At 38.1% G+C, this 24762-nt stretch overlaps 1 protein-coding gene across 1 annotated transcript; it reads left to right on the forward strand.

Moving 5' to 3' along the window:
- Positions 1-27: 27 nt before the first annotated feature.
- Positions 28-23532, forward strand: LOC114357458 (ATP-binding cassette sub-family A member 1-like). Its single transcript, XM_028311075.1, has 32 exons — positions 28-473; positions 1886-1992; positions 2220-2349; positions 2691-2776; positions 2865-3035; positions 3468-3696; positions 3898-4065; positions 4491-4669; positions 4912-5058; positions 5191-5308; positions 5381-5535; positions 5723-5950; positions 6026-6164; positions 6454-6703; positions 6816-6915; positions 7011-7074; positions 7167-7279; positions 7353-7578; positions 7817-7899; positions 8417-8633; positions 8926-9144; positions 9429-9551; positions 9632-9841; positions 9922-10019; positions 10331-10475; positions 10701-10811; positions 18978-19114; positions 19238-19385; positions 19634-19844; positions 22737-22927; positions 23002-23087; positions 23201-23532. Exons 2-32 carry the CDS (start codon positions 1960-1962, stop codon positions 23432-23434), a joined length of 4749 nt encoding a protein of 1582 aa, XP_028166876.1. The 5' UTR covers positions 28-473; positions 1886-1959; the 3' UTR covers positions 23435-23532.
- The last annotated feature ends 1230 nt before the right edge of the window (positions 23533-24762 follow it).

Below are 24762 nucleotides of genomic sequence, written 5' to 3' on the forward strand. Positions count from 1 at the left end.
TAACAGAGAATACAGAAAGCTAAAAAACAAAATTAGTGAACATTCTTCATTTAATCACTACGATCATGACTATGGTAGCAAATCTATGGTGAATTATTCTGTCACTGAGTTGTCTTACTTACATTGTCAAATTTGATATGATGGCCTATGTTGATAGAAGTTGAGCTGCAGAAATTATTACTGAGAAAGAACTACATTTTAAATTGATAAATAATAAATTAGATAATGTGTCAATCGCCATAAAGATATCGATAAAGCTCCAGTGGTTCATAAAAGCCTTAAAAGGGATGTATTTAAGAGTTCTCACAGTTCTGATGTGGAGGCTCTGGATAGCGAGGAAGAAGGAATTCTTCTCCACGCTGATGGAGGTGGTGGTTCCAGTGTTGCCCTTCGCCCTCATTTATGTATTTAGGGAGAAACTATTCCCAGACTCTAGTTTCTCTGGTACTACTTTTCTTGGAGTGGAAAAGCCTGTAAGTTTATCATCATTGATTTGTTCATGCGTGTTCTATTCTTAAAATACCTGAACTCTCAACATTCATACGTTCGGGATTCGATGCCATTCGGTCTATTCCACTTTGATCACCTGGATTTGATCATCCAGGTGATCAAAGTGGACTTCCAGCGGTAATTTAGTGTCCTTTGATCACCCACGGCTACGATGTCCTAAGTGATCAAAGTGGACTCCAGATAAATTATTATTTTAGTGTCCTTTGATCACATATAAATAAATCATACCTCTGAATAGTCACATACACGTCCAATTTGTTTGTTGCGGTTTTTAGAAAATATCAAAAATGTTACAAAACAAATTAATGTAAGTACAAAAATTAGACATGTGACTATTCAGAGGAGGTGTGATTTGTTTGTAGGTGATCAAAGGACACTAAAATAATAATTTAACTGGAGTCCACTTTGATCACCCAGGGCATCGTATTCGTGGGTGATCAAAGGACACTAAATTGCCGCTGGAAGTCCACTTTGATCACCTGGGTGATCAAAACCAGGTGATCAAAGTGGAATAGACCCCACTGATTGCGAGTTTGAAAAGTAATAAATCTGAATAAGCAGAATACGAGTCCGAAATTAGAGTCAGTTACTAGAATTTCAATCTGGTACGTAACTACCAAACCAGGCAGCTGTACCTAAGTGTTATCAGCTGCTGCATGTAGCTCTTAAACAATTGCAGAAAGGTAATTAATCTTGACAGGTCTCTATGTTCGTTTGTTCGCTCGTTTCAGCTAAATGACGTTCACTGCTGGACAAATGCCTCCCGTGACCAAGGATTTCCACAATAACCGATCTTGCGCTGCCCGTATCCAAGTACTTCCCGCGACTTTCACCAGATCGTCGGTCCACCTACCTTTTCCACCCACACAACCTTTTCCGGCTCGTGGTCGAGAAGTTTTCTGCCCCAGCGGCCATCAGCTTTATCTACGAGCTGTTTTCCATGTATTTAGTTGTGCTGATTCTCTAGGGACCTCTATCGATCTGGAGTGCTGTAGGGCCCCAATGCGTGCTTTACACTCCAGAGACGAACTTCACCAACACCCTAATGGACTTGGTGGGTCAGAAACTGGACCTGCCACTGTTGAAGACTTTAACTGGTTAGTTACGGATAACAAGGCAGTTAGGCAGATTCTGCTGAAGAGTCAGAGTTAGAACTCTTTGCGTATGTATCACAGTTCATAATGTAGAGTCATCAACGGTACAGTATTTTCAGAAGTAATAATACCACAGACAGTCAGCATTCGTCGGTGTTGTTCTTGCTGTTTTCAATAGATTATGAAATCGAAATTCTTTATAGTAAAGACACGTTAATTTACGAAGCTAGTTCTGAAATACTTAAATTAAACCTAGATAAAGTTAGATAAAACTTTTTAAGGTACCAAGTCAAATAATGCGCAAGGATATTATCCATTCCACAACGCGTCCACCGTATTCGGATACACTAAAGAAATGGGGCCAGATGAAGCGGTCATCGTGTTTCATGTGAGTACCTAATGTCTCTATTTATACACAACAAAAAATAAGTAAACAAACAGGTATATTAATTTTGTATCAAAAGCTTGTTACCATAGCTTACTTACGACAATAAACGGTCTACGTAAACATGGGAGTAGTATAACCCTCCGAAATATTTCAGCTATTGTTAGCTGGGGTCTAGTCTCTTCTAAGGTTTAAAAAGATCTCCTCTGGTGTTTTACACGTAATTTCAGAACGTAGCAGAACACAGCTGGCCAGACAACCTCAATTATTCAATCCGAATGAAGAACCAGTTCATGACAGACGGACCACTCTCTGATGGCGAGGAGTACAACGTGATTCCACTGCCTCATAAACAATATGGTGAGGACCTAAGTAGTACTTAAGGGGAGAAGAATCCTGAAGAAATAGGCACCGCTCGTGATATAATAAAAAGTCTAATTAAAGACTTGGCCCACCCACAAGGTGAAGCGACGACCTCATAAAGGTAGCAGGAAGGCGCTGCTTACTGGCAGCTGCCAACCGGTCAATATGGACATCATTAGGAGAAGCCTATGTTCAATAGTGGTCGTCCTGTGGCTGAAATGATGATGAAGATGATGAACCACACGAAGACGCCATTTGCAATGAAGAAGAAAAGTACATAACATAATTTTTAAATTCTATAAAAAACGTATACTTTTTTAGATATCGTTATTTTCTAGGAACAATATACAAGTCGTTCATGCGACTCCAATGGGCCGTAGACACCAGCTTCATAGAAATGATGACCGGCAACGTAGTTAAACAGGTATTTTTATGCCGTATACAAAAATACATATACCTACTCTTTAAGGGCAAACCTTGCGATAGTTATTTATTATATCTTTCTTTTCTAGAGAATGTCGGTGCAAGAGTTTCCATACGTCAGCTACTCTAGCATAGAAGATAAAGGCGCCACTCACTCTCTCAAATCAGACTTACTGTTTTTCGCAGCTGATCTAGCAATATTGCCGGGTTTTTACACATTAATGTTGCGCACATTAACTGAAAAAGCGAATGGAGTACAGGTAATGCAAGCTTGTGCCACCTAGCTATTGTTGGCTTGCATATTTTATCCTATCTCCTGTCCTGGTTGCCACGCGAATTAGGCAGTTGTAATTGAGAAAAGAATAATAGAAAGACACACAGTAATAAGGAATACTAGTAGATATTGACTTGGAAATTTTACGTTGAGTGACAGTATGAATGAGCTTCACAGCCTGTCATGTAGGTAGAGTACTTATGATAGTACTAATCCCACCTCACGTTCCCACCTTCTTCTATTTCTGTAGTCAGGGTCTACCTACAGTTTGGCTGCCAATGTAACTCAGCCTATAGAAGTCATAGTAGATACGAATGATAGCACAACAAGCTAAACACAATGGCGTAATAACTCGTTAATAGTCTGGTGTTTTGTTATCTCTACATAGTCTTGGTATATATCATTTTTGAAATGGCAGGAGCTTATGAAAATGACGGGCGTGACTCCTTACGACCTGGCCACGTCTCACGTCCTAAACGCCCTGGTTCCTGGGCTGATATACTCGCTGGCCAGCACTGTGCTAATGAAAATGGAACCGTCGGCTCTGCTGATGAAGTCACACTCGTTCCTCATATTCTTGGCGATGTTCCTCCAGAGCTTGTTCACAATTACTGCGGCTATGGTCAGCAGTTACTTGGCGAGACAAGGTGAGGGTGTTAAATGGAGAAATGGATTATGCTAAAGTTGTCACTATTTGGCGAAACTGGCGAGTGCCAGAACGGTTTTTCAAGTATGTAGTAGAAACAATTTTGTTGAAAGAAGTCTGATCACTCTCATGTACTGTCTTTTCGCTAAGATTTTTGTCCATTCCTCAAGGATTTTATTGAAATTATTTATATTCTTCACAGCACCACCTACTGGGTTGACAGTATCAGCGGTATACATTTTGCTAACTCTACCGGCGTATATCGTCAGTAATTTGGATTTGTCGAAATACATGGTGTACCCTTGTGGGCTGATACCTTTCATGCCGCTCTCCTGGATCTTCAAAGAAGCTTGTAAGCTTGAAGCCATGGGTAAGTGACAAGCTAACGTTCAGCCAGTATTACCATAAAGTACTATCGGCAACAGTGTTAACTACCCATTGCTGGTCATGTCGTCTCGTTCTATCGCAAAGAATCACCATTTGATGAGAGCGAGAGCAAAAACGAAAATGGAGTTGTTAACACAATCGTACTACGGGACATAGTGTTAACTATGGCGATAGTATGAATATGATACTGAAGGCTCATTATCTCCTTGGATAGAGCTTATGCCACTCCACATTCATCGAGATCTTCAAAACTGACTTAAAAGACTTACTTATCCAGACAATCATGTAACATAGTCAGTAATGCAGCTTGATGATTATGTATTAGTAAAGTGTACTTGTTGTTCTTATTGTATAGATAGGTACTTATTACGAGTATAACAAAACCAAATAGTTTATGATTGAATTCAGGAACTGGGTTAACGCTCACAACCATGATGAAGTCCCACACAGACATGTCGGGCCCGGCGCTCATGGCGTACATCGTCTTCGTCATCCACATCATCCTGTGCGTGGCACTGTTCTGGTACCTGGACCTGGTCATCCCTGGCTACTATGGCTCTACGCATCCGTGGAACTTTCTCTGGCAGGTTAATTTTAATTTCCAATGGTAAGGTCCTAGTACTAACTAGTACCTATTCTATTCTAACACAGCTCCCATGAGTTCCTCATTCAACATTCGTTGGAAGACGGTTAGGGGAAAAGTTTTAGTGACTTGTTTGGTTTACTTTGTATCCTAGTAGATATTATATTTGCTGACAACTATTTACAACTGTTACGAACTTACCAACCAGACAATTTCTTTAATGAGACGATTTAATTATTCCATTAGAAAGAATATTGGTCCAAAACTGCATCCGACCCAAATATCGGGACGGAGAAAATAGAAAAGCCACTAGCACAGGTTCAAGACCCGCAGTATTTCGAGGAGCCTCCTAAACACCTAGAGGCTGGAATCAAAGTCATCAACGTCACCAAGGTATGTACAGCCGACGTAAGATCAGACCACACATTTCTGCTGTCTGTAATGAGTCAATCTCGTATAGAAAACAAATGACATAGTCACCTACATATGAAAACCTGGTCTAAAACAAAGTATTTAATCTCACAGGAATATCCTAAACATAGGGCACTGGACAACGTATCCCTGGAAATTTTTAAAGGCGAAATCACTATCCTACTGGGACACAACGGCGCGGGAAAGAGCACTCTCATGTCTGTCATCACAGGTGAGTATATAAGATTGCTTTGAAGCTAAGTCGTTGGAAAAAAAGCAATATAGATGCCATTTTATCTTTTAGGTATGACGGGCGCTACAAAGGGCAAGGTTCTCGTGAATGGTTTTGACATGATGTCTCATAAGGCGGCAGCGCGACAGCAAATGGGCCTGTGTCCGCAACAGAACATGTTCCTTGAGAGTTTATCAGTCATTGAACACGTCATGTTCTTCACCCTGGTGAGTTGCTTAACTTTAAGCCATAATTACAGAAATTTTTTCCCTGAATTTCAGTTGATCAAAGAATTTCGACATGTCCCTGAGTCTGAGTAAGTCAGTAGAGATATATTTTGATGAAAAAATAAATATAAAAGATTTAGAAGTGACTATGAAAGAATAAAAACAGCTAAACGCTATGCTATTTCAGCTAAATGGTGGCACATTTGAAGAAGCCCGAAAATCATCAAAGATCCTCTTAGACCAGCTCCATATAAAGGATAAGGCTAAAAACAAAACTTCTCAGCTATCTGGAGGTATGCAGAGACGGGTTCAGTTAGCGTGCGCCCTAGCAGGCCAGGCTAGCGTACTATTGCTGGATGAGCCAACGTCAGGTTTGGATGTAGAGACCAGGCGTTCGCTCTGGGATCTGCTATTGGTGAGTGAAGAATAGGGTCAAAATAATTACTGTACAAATAGTCATAACTTACTATACCATGTTATTTCTACACAGTCCTTGCGAGGGACACGCACCGTCTTGCTGTCGACTCACTTCATGGAGGAGGCGGACGCTTTAGGCGACCGCGTGGCGGCGTTGCACGCAGGCCAGCTACGATGCCACGCCACGCCCATGCACCTCAAGAGGGCCATAGGTAAAGTAATACATCGACTTTGCTGACGTTTAATACGATTTGACGGCATCTCGGACCGATAGTTCACGTCCTAAACTATAACCTTAACTTTGGTTGCAACTTCCAATCTCAGTGAGGCCAATTAATGTTACTGCTATTTACCGGGTCTGTATTGAGAACTTGAAGGAACAACATTTTCAGTACCTACATGATTATATTGTCTTTTTGAGAAACGAAAAATGTCTATTACTACACGTGTACACTAATTTTCTCTGTGAGAGATTCGACCCTAAAAGGTTCTTTTCTTCAGGTACCGGCTACCGCCTAACTTTCACCACGACCGGAGTGCCTAACGAGCCAGCTATTACCAGTGCTGTCAAGTCTGTGGTCCCCGAAGCCACAGTCAAAGAATCTGGGTTCAACTCCATCTCCTACAACCTACCATCTGCAAACAGCAAAAACTTCCCCAGCCTATTTTCAACGCTGGAATCCCAGAAGACTGAGCTGCGTATTGAGTCTATCGGAGTTGGAACGTCTACGCTTGAAGAAGTGTTTCTGAAGTAAGAATGATTTGAAAATATAGGGTATCCGTAGAAGACGTGAGGAGAACGCAATATGAAGTTAAAATTCATAAGAATGCATAACGTATTCGCCTTTCTATTTTCATTTCAGCCAAATGACGTCCACTGCTGGACAAAGGCCTCCCCCAAGGTTTTCCACAATGAACGGTCGCGCACTGCCCGCATCCAGGCTCTTCCTGCGACCTTTACCAGATCGTCGGTCCACCTAGTAGGAGGCCTGCCCACGCTAGTTCTTCCGTTTCTATTTTATTGCTTTATTTTGCTTTTTATTGCTTTATTTGCAAAGTCTGGGCTTTGCAGTAATGTTGAAACTGGTCCAATAGCGGAGGATGAAATCAAAGGAAGGAAAGGTAAATCCCGAACGTTGGTTCAATAATACAACTAATATAATAAGCTGACACCAAATTATTAAATAAGGCTGAAAATATTCCATTTCTTTTAGCGCCCAAGTACAAAAAATTAAAGGGTATACCCCTGTACTTTAGACAAATGATGGCACTAATCAAGCGATATTTGAGGTTCCTTTGGATCTACAAAATCACACAAATTGGATTCGTAAGTACTTTCTTTATTTCGAGATGTCTAAGAGGATATTATTTCACTTTGGATTTCATATTAAAAATTGCAGGGAATAATCCGTGTTGTAATCCTAATACTGGTCATAACCGGCATCACAAACGACTCCAAACATCCGAAGAAGGACAAGACGTTTCTGGCCATGAACCTCGACATGTACAGACCATCGTCAGACTACAGAATCTTGTACAAGATAGATGGGAACGACTCTGATCTGAGGCCGCTGAGCGATCAGTACCCGAGAGTGCATTTTGAGAGCGCCTCTGATGTTGATGAAGGTAAGGCTTCCTGGTTTAGATCTTCTTAATATGATTTAAGAGACTCATGCCCGTTTTCACCATCAATTCTTAATTTTTAAGAGACCCCTATGGTAACACATAACAGGAATGTTGTTTTCATAGGGGTCACTTAATTATTAGGGATTGATTGTGAAAACGGGCATCATGCTCCTGCAGACTAAGTGATCTGATGATGATGTTGATGATGAACGTATAAATAATTGAACACATTTTGCAGCTTTGCTTCGTTCTAGCCAGCAAGATAAAATGGAGTATTACAATTATTTAGCTGGAATAGAACTCAATGAAACTGATGCTAAGGTGAGATTAAAAAGTCAAAGACAATTTTTTAGTCGGCCGTTTGGTGTAGTGGTTCAGAACGGACTACTATGCCGAGAGGTCCCGGGTTCGATTCCCGGCCGGGCAGAAATTGAAATGATGTTTTTAATTGAAAATTTTAATTTCTGTGACGGGTCTGGGTGTGACTATGTATAATATTTATGTATTTAAAAAAAAAAGTATATAAGTAGTAGGTATATCCGTTAAGCTAGCACCCATAACACAAGCATTAAGTTGCTTACTTTGGGGCTAGATGGCGCTGTGTGAAATTGTCCAAAGATTTATTTATTTATTTATTTTATTTAATTAAATAATCTTTTACAAACCAATCTAAGTCCTCATGTTTACAATGTTAGTTATGAGTTATTCTTACCAAGACGTTTTTCCCTATTACAATTTGAAACTGCAAACCTGTTCAGCTAAATTGTAGATCGTAGAGGGAACTTCATCGTGCTGCTGATCTTGAGGGTAAGTAAGCAACTGAAGACTTGAATTTCAGGTGATGTACACAACGACAGTTCGTCACGCTGCTCCATCAGCTTTGAACGTACTGTCCAACCTCGTCGCCACTCGTGCGCTACCTTGGGCGGGTGGTCGCACCATCACCACCTACAACCATCCTCTGGCTGGCGCATACACGCCCTACTCCTTTACGGAGATAAAAGAACCGAAAAGTATCACTAACATTAATCTTTGGATGTTCTCCACAACTCTCAGTAAGTAAAAGTCTTCTATTTTTTTGTTTTAACCACAAAGGTGTGCGATCTTTAGACAGCCTGTAGACTACAGACTTTTGGTTGACGGATAGTTTGGTCGGCTTCCAATTTGTACCAAATCGGTGCTTTAAAGGCAACCAAGGAATGGCTTCTAAGGCTGAGTTGCACCACCTAACTGTGACCGTAACTATGACGATAACCGGTGTTTTTTGTATGGAGTTTGACAGATTTTTGATGTTTGTCAAAGTTAAAGTAAGATTGTGCAGCCAGCTTAACTCTACTTCTATTGCAGTGCTTCTCTCGGGCATCATCTTCATGATCCAGCTGCCGTGCAAGGAGGCATCGGGCGCGCGCCATATCCACGCCTTAGCTGGTTGTTCTCCAGAACTTCATTGGGCGGCCTTGCTGTTAGCATGTGCACTACAGGTGCTCCTCACGTACGTCGTCACTCTGATCGTGGCTTGCACCTTCCTGGACTTCGATAAGACTTTCTCGGACATGGAGTTTATGAGTAAGCAGCATCTATAATGTTGTTATGCCCGTTTTCCACCAAAGCACAGCGGAGTGGAGCAGAGTGTAGAAGTGTCGGGCCGTCAAATAGAATTTGACAGCGGCGGCGGTGCGGCAAAGAGCGGAGCTGTACAGAGCTAGGCGACGAGAAGTGGAAATAATGAAATCTGATTGGTTATTGAAAACACTTATCCGCTAGTCTCCTCTCCGCTCTGCTCTGCCTTGGTGGAAACTGACCTTACGTCTTGTGTGGTGTACAATAAACTGTATTCTATCTATTTTCAGTTGCAGCTTCGGTGGTGGTGCTATTGGGTAGCATGGCGATGCTCTCTTTTTCGTACCAGATCACGATATATTTCTCGCAGGGTCTGGCCGTTGGACTGATTGCTATCACAATGGTTTTTTTCGGTAAATTTTTAAAATTGTTTCTTTCTGGAGTCTTATAACTAGCTGGTATATTCCAGGTGTAATACCGTTTTTGGTTTTAGTTCTCATATTTCCAATACTTCTGGGATTGGTGCCATCGACTAGAGTCTTCGAACCGACGGCTGTGGTAGTGATGCCTCCGTATACCTTTAACCAGGCAATGGAGGGGTGTACCATGACGGCATACCTAAACGCGTTCTGCAAACTCAACAAGGACAAATGCCCAACTCTCGTGATGGCTATCCCGTATTTTGACGCTGACAAATGCTGCAGTAAGCCCTAGCTTTACATCAGTAATTGTAAATTCAAAGCTACTGTTTTAGTAAATTTTAATTAAGTCTTTCAATACCAGAATCTGTGGACACCAACCCGTGGTGCTATTTTTGCTTCCAAGACGTTGCGCCTGGAAAAAATATTATTTATCTGACCGTCCAAATCTTCCTGTATATGGTGAGATATTACTTATATTATGTCACAAATACATTATAAATAGCCGAATAATAAATTGGTACAATTATACAAAATCTTTATAAACTACTAGCTGACCCGGCGAACTTCGTACCGCCTTAGCGTAGAGATTTTCTTAATATTTTTTTCCGTAAGAACCATCCTTGGACTTCCACAAACATTAAAAAAAAAGAATTATCGAAATCGGTTCAGCCGTTCACACGTGATGTCGTGACAACGCGAAACGGGTTTCATTTTTATATATATAGATAACATGGTTAGTACAGACCACTCTTACTGTAATGTTGTTTTAGACTGTTGTGATCTTAAGCCAAAGAGGCATGTTCTGTGTGATATGGGAGAAGACTGTGAACTACACGTACAAGCCACCAGCCCCGCGATACAATGATAGGATGGTCAAAGCAGAGCAGGAGTATGTCAAGAAAACTATCAAGCTTCGTAAGTCAACTTGAATCCGTAAACGACAATTATTTACTAAGGGTGGATTCGACCAAACAAGAGTAAATATTAATCTCAGAATAAATCATCTGTTTTGACATATGTATTTCCCATACTGAAACTGTCAATGTGCCAGTTGTACCAGGAGTTATTCTCGGATAAAAGTTTGGTTGAATCGGGCCTTAGCCATAAAATGTGCTTAAATGTAACATTTTCAATTCGCAGCGCCGCAATATATCCCAGACTTAATGCTGGTGTCAAAAGTGCACAAGAACTACCGAGGTTTAACCAGTAGCTTCACTGCAGTCAAGGGCGTCAGTTTCTCCGTCAAGAGAGGTATGAAGATTCTGCTTAACTCTATCAGCTTTCTGCCATTAAAATCTTGGACTATTGCTTTTTTATGGCTATTCCATACCAGTTCATCGCTTTGACCTTGCCTACCATCTACTATCTGGGTGAATTTCAACAAGTGCATATTTTTGCCTAATTTTGGTGGAAATTGTTATTTGTGTATTTTTATTCTTTAATTATAGATCAAATTTATTGGAAACTTATACTGTTTCTAAAATGATTAAGACATTAAATTTTGTCCAGTAGTTTTTTAGATTTTCCTTACAACAAAATTAAGAGAACACCAAAATTTATAATTAAGCACCAAAATTAGAAAATATGCAGTCAGTCGGTCATATCTTAGTGCCAAGCTCAAGAAATGGTTTTAAATTTACCAGAACCGACTCCAAAAATATTAATCATGGTATATTGTCCTAATAAATAAATAACGACGTACTTATTTTCTACTTTTAAGTGATTGTTGGCGTCGGTTTCAATTTTTTTGTTAAAATTATTTTTTTTCATGCTTTTTAGTTGATTAGTCCTTGTTATTGTCANATACATATTTTGTTCGATCGGTTTATTTTCGGCTTTGTATTTTGTAATCCACTACACACATCACGTTGCGTTACTTTGTTTGGGGTAGGGGTAGCTGCTGCACTATGTAGCCCTCTGGATGTCTCTCTTCGGGTTGGTGTAGTGGACGGTGGAGAGGAAGTCTTCATATTTCTTGTAACTGGAGAACCATTATTGTTATTTAGGCTTTTCCTGTTTCTTTTACTATTACTGGCTTTTAATGGCGTCGTGGCTTTGCATAGTTCTTTTAGTTGTTTAACTTGCATATGGCAGCCATCAATTTCTTTTTTCAGACATGTATTCTCCTCTATTAAGTTGATAACCTCGTTTTCAGTTATTTCCAATTTTTCTTTCAGTTCAAGAATAGTTCTCTCCATTTCTTGCATCTTCTCATAATTAGGGTTACTTAAATCAGGACAGCTTCTTGCTGATTTTAAGTTGGTGGCTGACGTACAAGTTGAGTTAAAAGTGTCATCATCAGTTAGCGAGCTGTCAAATGAACTTTCAGGAGGTAAGTTTGTCCTATGCTGAATGCGGAAGGTTACATTGTCATGTGATGGTGATTGTTTTGGGCTCCTCTCAACATTTCCGCAGCATGTATCACATTTAAACCTTTTTTTACTCTCTGTTGTCATAAGATAAAAAAGTTTCTCGCTAATACTAGTACAGTCCAAATGGTAACTACTATGGCAAGAAGCACACACCAAAAAATCTCGTCGAAGAATATCTTTTTTGCACTTTTCGCATGTATCTGCCATCCTGTGTTATTTTTATTTTATACTAATTCAAGTTCAATATCCGTAGAACGCGCCCTCTAGCGTCGAGTAGTGTTACTAGCCAGTAATGTTTTTTCATTAAACAACTGGTTTGTTTCTTACTTGGATCTTAAATGTTCATGTCAAGTTCAGTGAAGAAATAAATTGTCTTGAAATAATTTACAAAAATTTGCGCACGGTGTGGATTCGATCTCCCGACTCCGAACTTAGCACGGCGCCGCAAACAGATACGCCATCAAGTCCGTTGTATGATACTGTGAAATTATCAGTCCGTTGTTCTTTACCAATAATCGTTTACTGGCACGTAGTTCAAATTGGAGTTAATTTTCGATACACCTTCACTGTTTACACTTATTCAGTTTTTCTTGATTATTATACTTTATTGATTTAAATTTAACTTTGTTGAGTAGTCAAATAGTGTTTTTGTCATTGTTTTTGCACTATTTTGCACACTTGATGTTTTTGTTTCACATACAGTATTTTCGTCCCAAACACAAATAACACTTTTATAGTTTTCGTTACAAACACTGTCACTGAATATTTGGCCAATGTTTTACACGTTTTTCACATTTTTTTGTCAAAATGATAACTTTAAACATTTTTAAATTATAAAAGTTCACGGAGCTTATGTTTACTCTGGCAGTGGCGCCATCTGTTCAAGTTGTTTATTTATAATTTACTTTGAGAAGCGACTCTAATCTCTAAGAAATTTTAATTAAATTGAATTAAGTTTTTTTTATTTTATTTTAACTAGCAGACAGACAATGGTTTCTTCCACTTCCGTGGTCTATTGGTAAGTAGACTTGGGACTCTGGGTTTTCTCAGAAAAGACAAATATTTTTGTGTAATGCTTAAATGTTCCAAGTTTCGTTGGAATTCAATAAACCAAATATGGTTTAAAAACATTTTTAATTTTTCTGAAGGCACATTCTGATTGTGCCATGGTCACACGTTAATGAACTACCAGGATTGGACCTCAATGGCTAAAACCTTCCCACCTAGTACTTTCCATAGCCAACCATCGTGGGAAACATTCCCCGATAAAGTAAAAGAAAAACGAAAATCAGAGGCAAATCCGTTCACCGGAGCGGTCCCTCGGGTCGTACAGTCTACCGCCCATCAAGCTACCCATTTTCGTCCCAAAATAGCTCATATTCCAACGAAATAAGATCTCACTTTTACCTTGACGTGTCGACTGTATAGCGATCTAGTTAGAACTCAAATCGCTTTAGCGACGGCTAACTTACAATTCGATTTGTCTATGGCCAAGTCCATCGGATTACTTTTTAAATGTCGGGTAAATCACGAGTCATTTGGAGGAGTGTATTTGATGTGATAGACTTTAGGGCGATATTTAAAAAGTTTACTTGTAGGGTAGATCATAGAAATCATGTTTTGCAAAAGGTGCTGCAAAACTAAGTGACAAATTATGAGTTCAGGAAATCAAAGGTTCTATAAATTAATTTATTTTCTTATTCAATTTAAATAGGCAATTAAAAAAATCTAGATAGGTCCCTTACGCTTAACACCATCCTCTACATGAACAGTTAGGTATAACAAATAATTTAAAAAATCTTATGAAAAGACTATTTTAATCATGAAAGTTTGTTTTCTTTCATTTATTGGCACAAATCGTTGTTTATTTGACTTCAAATCAAAATTAAAAACAATTTTATTGGCCTGGTTGATATTAAAAAATTGAACCCAAAAGTGAAATAATTATACTTACATTTTACTACTGAGTTTGTGCCTTAGAATTACTGGTTAAAACAGTGATTTTTTTGGCTTAATTACAACGATATTCAAACCACACATTTTAGATATAATATTATTTATGTTCCTGGTAGAACAAAATCCTATTTCATGGAATTGGTCTTTTACATCTCTACTCACTTTAAATAAATAAATCGTGTTTCCTCGAAACTCGCTTTATGTATAATTTAAATACATATGTCTAAAATGTGTTACTGTTTGTTTACAATACTTTTCAATAGAAATGTTTTATTTATTGATTAACAAAAGAGTATTTTTAAGTATATTTTGTTAATCATTATTGTATTATTTTTCTGTTTAGAACAAATGAATGTATTTAAGTCCTACATTAATTAATTATTAATTTAAAGATATTTCTCCTTATTTAATATCTAAGACTTACGATAACTTATCGTCCACTACTGTAAATAGGCCTCCCCCGATAATTTTCATATAAGCCAAGATCTATCTAGCTTATATCCATTAGAAGTACCTTTACCAGTTGTACTAAAATTCCAAGTTGAATCTCCAGTTTCTTGAATAAAAAGGAGTTTGACAGACCAATACATAGATGCCTATTCCTTACGAGAATGCAAAAAATGTATGTATAGGCACAGAACCCTAAAAAGTAAGAAAAATCTCTGTGATTCCGTTTAAGGCTCTACACGACAGATGTGACCTTTGCTTTTCTCTTAAAACGTCGAAACAAATACTCTAGGGGAGACCGGGGAGAGTTGTAACAGAGGAGAGTTGTGACATTGTTTATTTTTTACTCGACTGCGCCCGAAGGAGGGTTATTGGAAATTATAAACTAGCAAGCTCGTAACAGTGCGCGTTTTTAGTTCAAAAAATATTCTAGTTATTTTAAGAGTTTAAATGTTAATTGCCATCGTGTGTCATCTAATATTGTTAACCTATGGCTGCCGTGACACAAGCACAGCTTAGTGCAGCAGCCGCTAGAAAAACAGACTATTTAAAAATGTAAACCTTTATAGGCAAATAAATAAAATACATTTACTTTATTTTACTTTACGTATATGTCTCGAACTACAAATGCGCGCTGTTCTCGCAATAGAGAGACTTTGTCGGCCGATAGTAATCAGTAGGTATGGACATGAGTATGAAAGCGCGCCCATTGGTATCGGCCGATTCTTCGTACAAATTAGGACCGGGCCCAACTATCGGCCGACTAAAAGTCTGTACCTAGACCTAGTCTAATAGGTTTCCAAAAATCAACAATGTCACAACTCTCCTCTGTTACAATTCTCCTCGGTCTCCCCTAGGTACCTTTTCGCACCTACAAGGAAACTTCTCAGGGTAAAACACCGGCCGTGTACACGTCACTTTACATTTATGACCCTCATTCATTTATTTAAGAGTCAGACAAAAAAGAATTTATACAAAACGAGCTGTGATATATGTATCGTTTTAACAATGGTACGGTCAAAACAGTGTACATTACTTTATTTATTTCATATACGGTAAGTTTTCGTAATGATTAAAAACATGAGAAAGTTTCATTTGAATTTACGTACGTTTGGGTATGGGGTATGGAATTTTAAACTTTACTCATTGAACGCCTGTATTCACAAACGATGCTTGCTTAAGTGAAGCAGCAAATCAAACGCACAGCGTTGAATAGAGCTCTGTGATTGGTTCGTGTGAGACCCTGTGCATCCACGTGCACTGTGAGATCTCATAGTGATGTTTGTGAATACGGGCTTAAGTTTATTTGTTACGTCACGTTTACTCGATTGTCCAAAAATGATACAGGGCAAGCTTTATATGTATAAGGACGTATTATACTACGATACTTAACACATTCAGCCCTGAAATCCCTGAAATATCTTCCAGCAAAAGTCTTGTCAAAATCGATTCAGCCTTTTTTGACATACAGAGAAAAATTAAAAAGCCACCAACCGGGCGTTGTGGAAGTCATTGGGGGAGGCCTATGTTCAGCAGTGGACGTGTAATGTGAATGTGAAATTTTAATGATGATGATGATGAATACAATTTAGTTTCAAGTAAGTTTCTGTTAATGATAAAATACATAATGCATTTATTAATTCTGTATTTATATTTCAAACGGATACTCCGATATTGTTTATTTGTCAAATATTATGGTGCTATACAGAGTGTGTATAGTTGTCGATAACTATCAACAACTAGTCAACTACGTTCGTTTCGTAACCGATACTCCAGCGATATTGCATGCCTATTTACTGCTGTTTACTATCAAAATATCCTTTAGATTTAACGATATCACGCTGCACACGCAACGTGAATTTGTCTCGGCCTTGCGAATATCATTAACCCAATTGGAATTTGATTTGATAGCTTGTTATGACGAAGAATCGATTTGGCTGTTTTCAATATTAAATCGAGAGTAACTTGTTCGTGTGCGTTTTCAGACATCCTATATTACATTATCCTATAATCTACTACTAGCTGTGCCCGCGACTTCGCACGCGTGAAAATAGTTTGAATAATATTTCCCTTTTTTGCAACATGCTCCGCCCCCATTGACTGTAGTGATGGAAACGATAAGTGATGGAAGCTGAAAACATTGAATTTTCTGATAGGTTCAGTTTATTCTGTAACATTTATTGATACCGTTTGAAAGAGCTCATGGAGCACTTTCAGAATCAGTAACCAGTTTTTCGATATCTTGTACAGTTTAGAAATAATGGCCTTTAGCCTTGCTCGATAAATGGGCTATCCATCACAAAAAGAATTTCCCAAATTGGACTATTGTTATCGTGATTAGCTTACTACGATATTAGATTTCTATTTTCAGTTACATTAATAGCTTTCTAACAATTAAAAATCAGTTCCTAAAAATACCTCAAAGCCGTACTTCGGCTTTTACTATTATTGTTGTTACATGACTTTCAGGAAATCCAAGTTCTTCGAATAACCGAGCTTTTAGGAATCAAATAAGGCTTAGAATACGAAGTATACTACATGAATAATTTGTTTTTATACTAAGTTTAACTTAATCTTTAGATCCTACAATGCGTAATTTCGTAAGCAAAGTTAGAGCATTTTTTTTTCAATATTAGCAACTAACCTGGCGAACTTTGTACTGCAAGGCCTTATTTTATTACCCTCCTTTTTTGGGTCATCGTTTAAAAAGTAAAAAGTCCAGGGTGTCAACTACCTCCATTCCGAATTTCATCAAAATCTGTTTAGCCGTTCTTAAGTTACTAAAAGTGTAATAAACCCGACTTTGTGAGCGCGTTAGACGCATCAAATTTGTATTGCAAACTAGCACGTCTATTACAACGGCATAAGAGACCTCAGTATTTAGCTTGATGTGCTGCTGTCTATCTCATCATCATCATCATTTCAGCCACAGGACGTCCACTGCTGAAGGCCTCCCCCAATGACTTCCACATCGCCCGGTTGGTAGCGGCCTGCATCCAGCGCCTTCCTGCTACCTTTATCAATCGTAAGTCTACCTTGTGGGTGAACGTCACACGATGCGTTTTCCGGTATGTGGCCTCTACTCCAGAACCTTGCTTTTTTTTAAGCGGAAGAAATGCTTTGTGTACCATTCCCGTCACCAGTGCCAGGGGACAGGGTGGTGTGTGGGACTCCCGTCAAAAAAGGCGCTCCTCCATCCTGAAAAGACTTCTTCTGATTAATTTCTTTGCGGGTCCAATGATAGTGTAACTTTCCCCCGGGACAAACTTGACCTTCACTGGTAGGGTTTTTATTGTCGGTCAAGCTGTACATCCTGGCTACACAGGAGTTGCAGCGGTGGGAACGAGAGGTGGGAATAGTCCCGTAGCAATCCTAACTCTTCCAACTACCTACTTATAAGTAATAAACTCTGGCATAAACCTGAATGAACAATCCTTTCGCATTAAAACAAAAATGGCGGTATTTTCATCCCATTACTCATAATTTGAATCATCAAACGGAACAAACATACATTCTGTTTAACCTGAGCTTTCGTATTGCTGCTGTTTACATTTCCCGTTTGGAGATCCACGGGAAAAAGACAAAAATCATCAATATTATTTTTTTCAAATCTCTGTAAATAGATAGTAGAAAATTAAACTATGTATAAGGGTGAATATCAACAAACTCGTTTTTTGCCTAATTCCGGTGGCGAATTTTAATTTCCACTTTCCAAAACTTTTTTGTGGCAGAAATAATAGTAAATAACTTGTATTATTCAATGATATGGTAGAGATCAAAATATTATTAATACTTCTCGAGATATGTCAATTTGAAATTATCAAGAGCCACCGAAATTGTATTTGAGCCACCGGAATTAAGAATCAATCCACCGAAATTTATTTATACAGCGGACTTCGGAATGTTACGGATGATTGTCTCAAATTACTTATTTATTTGTAATCAATTAAGTATTATTATCCAATAAAGATGTTTATAATTAAAAACAATATTCAGGCCTGTGTTGTGACCCTAAAAAAGCATCAAATCTTCCCACGTGAGTCGTAATAGCCGACTAAGGAATCAAAATACTGGAGGGTGGGCTGCAGCATCTTTCCGGGTATTATACTACCATACTGGAACTACCAACCAGCCTGNCCGTCACTGCTCGCGAGGGCGGTACTAAACCTAACGAATGATGGGAGTGTTTAAATCCTGTTTGATCTTTAAAGAAACTGACGAGCTATTTTATTATTGACACCAAAATCATAAATTTTTCGCGGACAACACTTAAGGACGTGACTTAATCACAGTTATTTGGGAAACTTGCTTAATTTGGTAATCTTAGATAATAGATAGATTGTATAATCCAAAAATATACTTTTTCCCTAAGTTCTGTTTTGATCTTCAGCTAAAAAAATACATATTGTAAGAAATTAAGGATGTGGACACTGCACCAAAATTAGAAACGCTTAGTTCAATTATTTTTTGTCGAATTTGTAAAAGAAAACACTCATTAATAATGTTGTCCTTAAAATGGAACCTCTGTATATTTTCGTGTAAAAAAAAATCAAAGTTCTATGTTATAAAAAACATATGATTTTCAGCTACGCCGCTCAAAAAATGTGTTTGGGAAATTGACCCATCTGTATGTTTGTCACAGGCGAATGTTTTGGTCTATTGGGCGTAAACGGAGCAGGTAAATCTACCATGTTCCGGATGCTGACTGCAGACATGTGCCCAACCAAAGGGCGCATCTTTACTAACGGCCATGAACTGACGTTTCCGTATTCCAGTAAGGTGATTAGCTTTGAGTGAACTTTTTAAACTTCTTCCAGATTATTTTTAGAGGACACCTTTCGTAAACCTTTCCATATCAGACACACCATCTGTCTCTACCAATGAATAGTGAATTGGTTCCAGTATCTGTACTCTCTGGGCTACTGCCCTCAATTTTGGGGCCTGGACGACTTCTTGACCGGCAGGCAGAACCTGGATCTCCTTCTCGCGCTCCACGGCCTCAACGAACGCGACACGAATGCCGAAACAAAGGCCTGGATCAAACTTGTTGGTACGTTTTTGTTTTATAATTGATCAACGGTAGAGTACTCACTATGTACGAGTTTGGACCTTGACCAACTGTGACCTGACTTTGTCCAGTAACTTAGAGGCTACCACCGCCACGCTATAGATCTCAACAAAACAGACGCGCCTGGGCCATGTCAATGCCATAGCAGTGGCAATTCACATTGGATGCAATTACTATTCTTTCCGCTAGCACCTTTCAGTTCAGCATTTCAACGTTATATTTCTGGATAGGCCTGGAAAAGTACACGGACCAGCTGGTGTCAGGCTACAGCGGCGGCTGCCTGCGGCGGCTGGCGGCGGCGTGCGCGCTGTGCACGGGCGCGCCGCTCACGCTGCTGGACGAGCCCACGGCCGGCGTCGACGTGGCCGCGCGCCGCCGCGTGTGGTACGCGCTCAAGCGCGGCCTGCGGGACCAGCACGCCATCATCATCACCTCGCACAGGTACCGACTCCGAGGCTATATACAACAAGTACAGCTGGACGAGCCCACGGCCGGCGCCCAAGTAACACAAAACACAATTATAAGAAGCGTACAACAGCATGAACCTACGTGCAGAGCAGTATATAAGCAGCATATGTAGCACTATATCAGCCGTATAAAAGTCTATAAGTGTCTTGTAAGCGCAATTTGGGCCCCAAATAATACGGCTTTGAGCATTATTAAAATTATTAGTGCTGCTAACCAGCGCTTATAATGTTATTGAAGACAGACATTAGTAAAGTTGTTAGACAGCATATTCTAATGTAAAAAGCATTTTATTAGATGTTAGTACAGCTTTGAAACAGCTTTCAGAATTACAATGCTAAAGTTACGTTTTATTCTAAGGCTGAACGTTTTATTTTGTTTGTTTGAAAGTATTCGAAAAAACTTATCGCATTTTATTGTCCGATTTGATTATTTTTCGTTTAGAGTATTGCAGTGCAATGGTGTTGTGAGGAGATGTTTTAATGTCTTTATTTAAAATAATTTATCATAAGGTAAGTATCATATTTTTTTGTTTCAAGAATGAAAATGAGCTGGGAGTATTAGTCTTATGTGAAAATATATATATGTTTGTGGTTTATAATTCACGCGCCCTCACAGAAATCCTTTTTTTAATAAAATAGGGACAAATTTAGAATCGACATATGACACTTTTTGTGATTTTTTTAACGATTTGATTAATTTTAACTTATAAAATTGCTTCTATCGATACTCCGCTTGTAAGAAAAGGATAATAAGTAGTATTTCATGCATATGTGTATTATAATTTTATTTTCTATGTTAGAGAAAACAGAAAGCAAATGGCGTCAGATAATATTAATGTTTTAAACTTTCAACTAGTGTCTTTTAATGTTGTCAGTCTTATTATAGTAAAAAGAAAATGGTTAAGTCATTCAACCTACATATAAAATATCTAAGTGATATCTTTAGCATTACTGTAACACTTTTTAGGTATGTTATAATGTTCATTAGGTTTAAACGTCATAAAAATGGATTGCTTTAGTGTTAATCAGGGTACCGAAACAATAATTTAGAATCCTTTAATCACGTCATGATCCCCTACTCCACGTCTTTCAATTTTATCTGTCTCCAATTAGGTAGGTACCTAGTTTGACAAGTGTTAAGTATAAAATCATTATCACTACAAATGTAATTTGTAATGAAACACGATATAGCTACCTATCTTATTTTTCGCTCATTGTAATAGTAATAATTTAAAGGAACTTTTTGTAACTAGTTAGTAGTGTTGCTGTAGTCGTTTTTTTAAGGGTATGCGTTATACGGGTAATTATTTAGAATTCAGGTAACTACTTCTCTATTAAGTCATAAATAAGCTTATTTGTTTTTTTTTCAGATGCCTTTTAAAATAGTGCAAACGACCGAAAGGGATGAAGGAATGTTCTACGGAACTTCTTGACTCACACAACAACCGATTGTACTGTATTTTGTGTATGAGGTGTATCATTTTTTGGAACACGTTTTGCATTTCTTAAACCAAATATAAAGTTTGAATATTCCGTCTTTATCTTTCTCTTTACTCCACCTGTTCTCTTAGGCTGAGTTGCACCACCTAACTTTGACCGTAACTATGACGATAACCGATGTTTTTTGTATGGGGTTTGACAGATTTTTGACGTTTGTTAAAGTAAGTTGGTGCAACCCGGCCTTAAGTTTTTTCCACTGTTTATTCATGTCAATAACGTGACACGTTCGACATAAATTTTCTAATGAATATACAGGACCTGGACGCACAAATGAATATAATCATACGGCTCGTGGTTTTATGGCCAAATTATGACCTAAAGTAATAAAATATTTTTTTTATTTATCTAAATAGTGCTAAAAGCTTTAAAGTAACAATAAAATAAGAAGATAACAGAGCTAAAACTTTAGTAAATGTTTGGCTAATGCTGAGCAGTAAATAAGCATAAGAAAAGATCATAAAAATGCGTTCAATCTGTAAAATGTGTTCATATATCTGAATGCACTATAGAATATTTCGACAACGTTTATTTAATGCATTAGGTTTTCTTATTTACTAATATACGGTTTTAACCTTTGTGTTAGTGTAAATGCTGTTAAAGGTGCTGTATATTAAAAGTAATTAATGTTTTAGTATGATTATAAGCCAATTAACTTAATTTTTTAGACCATATAATAGCTTCATGCATTGTAAATTTTACCGCATTCTACTCAAAAGCATTTAAACTAAGTCAAAACTGATTTAAAGTGATAGTCTGACTTTAAAACGTAAATCAATCTTAACGTCAGTGAATTTACAGCTTGCGTGTTACTTGGGCGGGGACGTGGCCGCGCGCACAGGTACTCCGACTCCGAGTCCGATACCATACCATACTCAAGAGTTAATAAAGCTAATGGATAATTACACAATTTCACGCAATCAGTCAGTAGCCAACGATAACCCACGCAATATTAAAAGGTACGACGTAGTTGGAGCAAAATTTATAGAAACCCATGAGTGATGCACAAGCTTCCATAGGACAAGTCTTATGGCACGAGGTCATACCATCTATCTAAATTTTTTGACCTCTTTTTTGTCGATAAAAATAGGTCTAGTTTCACGTAGTTTCAAATGTGTGTACACTTTATCGTGACTCACACTGTATTTAAGTAGTTATGGCAGTAGTATCGATGGGAATGAAGATACGAGTATGGCCCTTATAAATTACCCACGACACTACTGGCTTGGTAGTGTAGAAGGGAAAAAATATTCCCCACGACGCTACTGGTAGTGTGGTTTGGTAGTGCGGTGGGTCAGAAGGGCTCGATTCACATGGATGCAAATGAAGCCGGTGATGTTTAAAGCAACTAAGACTTGAAATATTTCAGTTTGGACGAGATGGAAGCGCTGTGCCATCGTATCTCCATCATGGCGGCTGGTGAGATATGCGCGTTGGGCTCTCCCGCCGGACTGCGAGCCGCGTTTGCTTCGGGGCACTCGGTCATCTTGAAGATCAAGTATGAACCGGGCGCGTCAAGCATGAGACACAGAAGATCTCGGCGAAAGGGCAGTAAAACTGGTAATGAATGAAATAAATCTCTGTTTTGCACATCTTATAATTTGGTCTCAAATTAAAACATTTTTAATTTCCAGTCACTATAGCACCAAACCCGAAAGCATATCGACTAAAAGCCGCGATAGAGAAGAAATTCAAGTGTACTCTCAAAGATGAACATAAGGTAAGCAATTTTTCAACACTAAGTCAAGATAGTTGTCTGAACTCATTCATTATTGAGATACATACATATTGCCATTAAAATAAGGATACATTATCATATTAATTTATCCATAGACGATGCTGCACTACCACATAAACGAGACGATGGAATACAGCAAGCTATTCCAAGAGATGGAAGATTTAAAGACCACCTTCTCAGAGTTGATAGAAGACTATACCGTCTCGGAGACGACCCTGGAGGAGGTGTTCCTATCATTCGCGAAGCCCCAGAGCGGGCCAGCGGGTAAATCTAAATCGGGGACAAAGCCTAAAGGGATTCTAAAAGATGTGTCAGCCGGGCCCGCATAATTATTTTAATCTTCCCTTTTTACGTATTTGAGCTATCATGGAATTGATCGAAGATGACTATGGCAATATTATGTCCCTGTATTAAACATAGGGGAGTTTTACTTTTTGTTTTTAGACAGTTTTTTGTAAATACTTGCTTTATATTTTAATAAATTCTTATTCCTAAGATATGTTTTTACTTTTTATCTTTTCTTCTTCTTATTCTTTTTTTTAGCAATTCTCGTCGCTTTCAATATCAAAATTATTTTGCACCGACTTATTAAACAAAGTTAGGATGAAAAACTGACTATGAAGAAAATTAGGAAAATGCAGTCATTTTAAAATTACTTTATTAACTAGTAACTATTACAAATAACTCTACAAGGTGTAACGTTGCCGTTTGCTGTNCCCATAACTTTTAATAAGTCTTTAATAGCTATTTAAGACCGATAGCAAGATATTATTTTAAAAGATTTTCTTTGCAGTGTTTGTTTCCTTTTGTTTTTTTCTTGACAAAAGTCAACGTGGCGATTTGAACCTGAATTCTTCAAGTTCTTTTTCATCAACTAAGCTAAAGAGGTCAAATTCAGCCGGTTTTACATTCTATAATAGCCTTTCTGTAGCTTTAGCAAGGACAGTTACTAAATGTGATGAGAAAAAAACATTTCATACGGATTACAGAACCCATTTCAAAACACCCACTTCACACTTAACTGTTTTTTAAACTGAAACTAATTTACATATTATTATTGGATCAGGAAACAAAGCGATTTGCCTTTTGGAAATGTGCCAGTGTTACAGTCGCTTTTAGTAAAGTAATTTTCAACGTTATTGTAAAAGGATTAAGAGCAAGTTTACAAGAACGACTTTCGATCCTGCGTCAAATATTTTTGTACTGAAGTGTGACTATATTTTTTGGTGAACAAATTGCAAGCACCTAATTGATATGTCTGTAAACTTTTTTTTTTTTTTTTTTTTATGCTAGCCAAGGCAGGTATTTGACCGCAATCGCACCTGGTTAAGTAGACAAAATTAATGCTTATGTTCCCGATATGATGATGTTAAATAAGTACATAAATACACTTGTACAAAGATTTTACCGTACTATTAATGTGCACTTAGCTCCAAGTTTTAGTTATTTTATTGTAAGCATTATAGATAAACCAAACAAATAAAAAAGAGTGTATTTAGATTATAGGAAAATTAATTTAGAAGAAATCTTTTCCTAATTTTATCTCATAAAGCAGTGGAAGGCGCTGGATGCAGGCCGCTACCAACCGTTCAATATGGAAATCATTGGGGGAGGCCTATGTTCAGCAGTGGACGTCCTGTGGCTGGAATGATGATAA

The sequence above is a fragment of the Ostrinia furnacalis genome, unplaced genomic scaffold (assembly GCF_004193835.3).
Source record: "Ostrinia furnacalis isolate ACB-3 unplaced genomic scaffold, ASM419383v2 OfSCF0216, whole genome shotgun sequence".
In the NCBI taxonomy this organism is placed as follows: domain Eukaryota; kingdom Metazoa; phylum Arthropoda; class Insecta; order Lepidoptera; family Crambidae; genus Ostrinia; species Ostrinia furnacalis.

What these genes read in the sequence shown, in the direction of transcription:
- LOC114357458 (XM_028311075.1), top strand. Translation starts at nt 1,960, where the DNA reads ATGGGGCCAGATGAAGCGGTCATCGTGTTTCAT. An exon ending in ACTGCCTCATAAACAATATG is followed by an intron (nt 2,350 to 2,690) that starts GTGAGGACCTAA and finishes GTTATTTTCTAG; the next exon opens with GAACAATATACAAGTCGTTC. An exon ending in CGTGGAACTTTCTCTGGCAG is followed by an intron (nt 4,670 to 4,911) that starts GTTAATTTTAAT and finishes TTATTCCATTAG; the next exon opens with AAAGAATATTGGTCCAAAAC.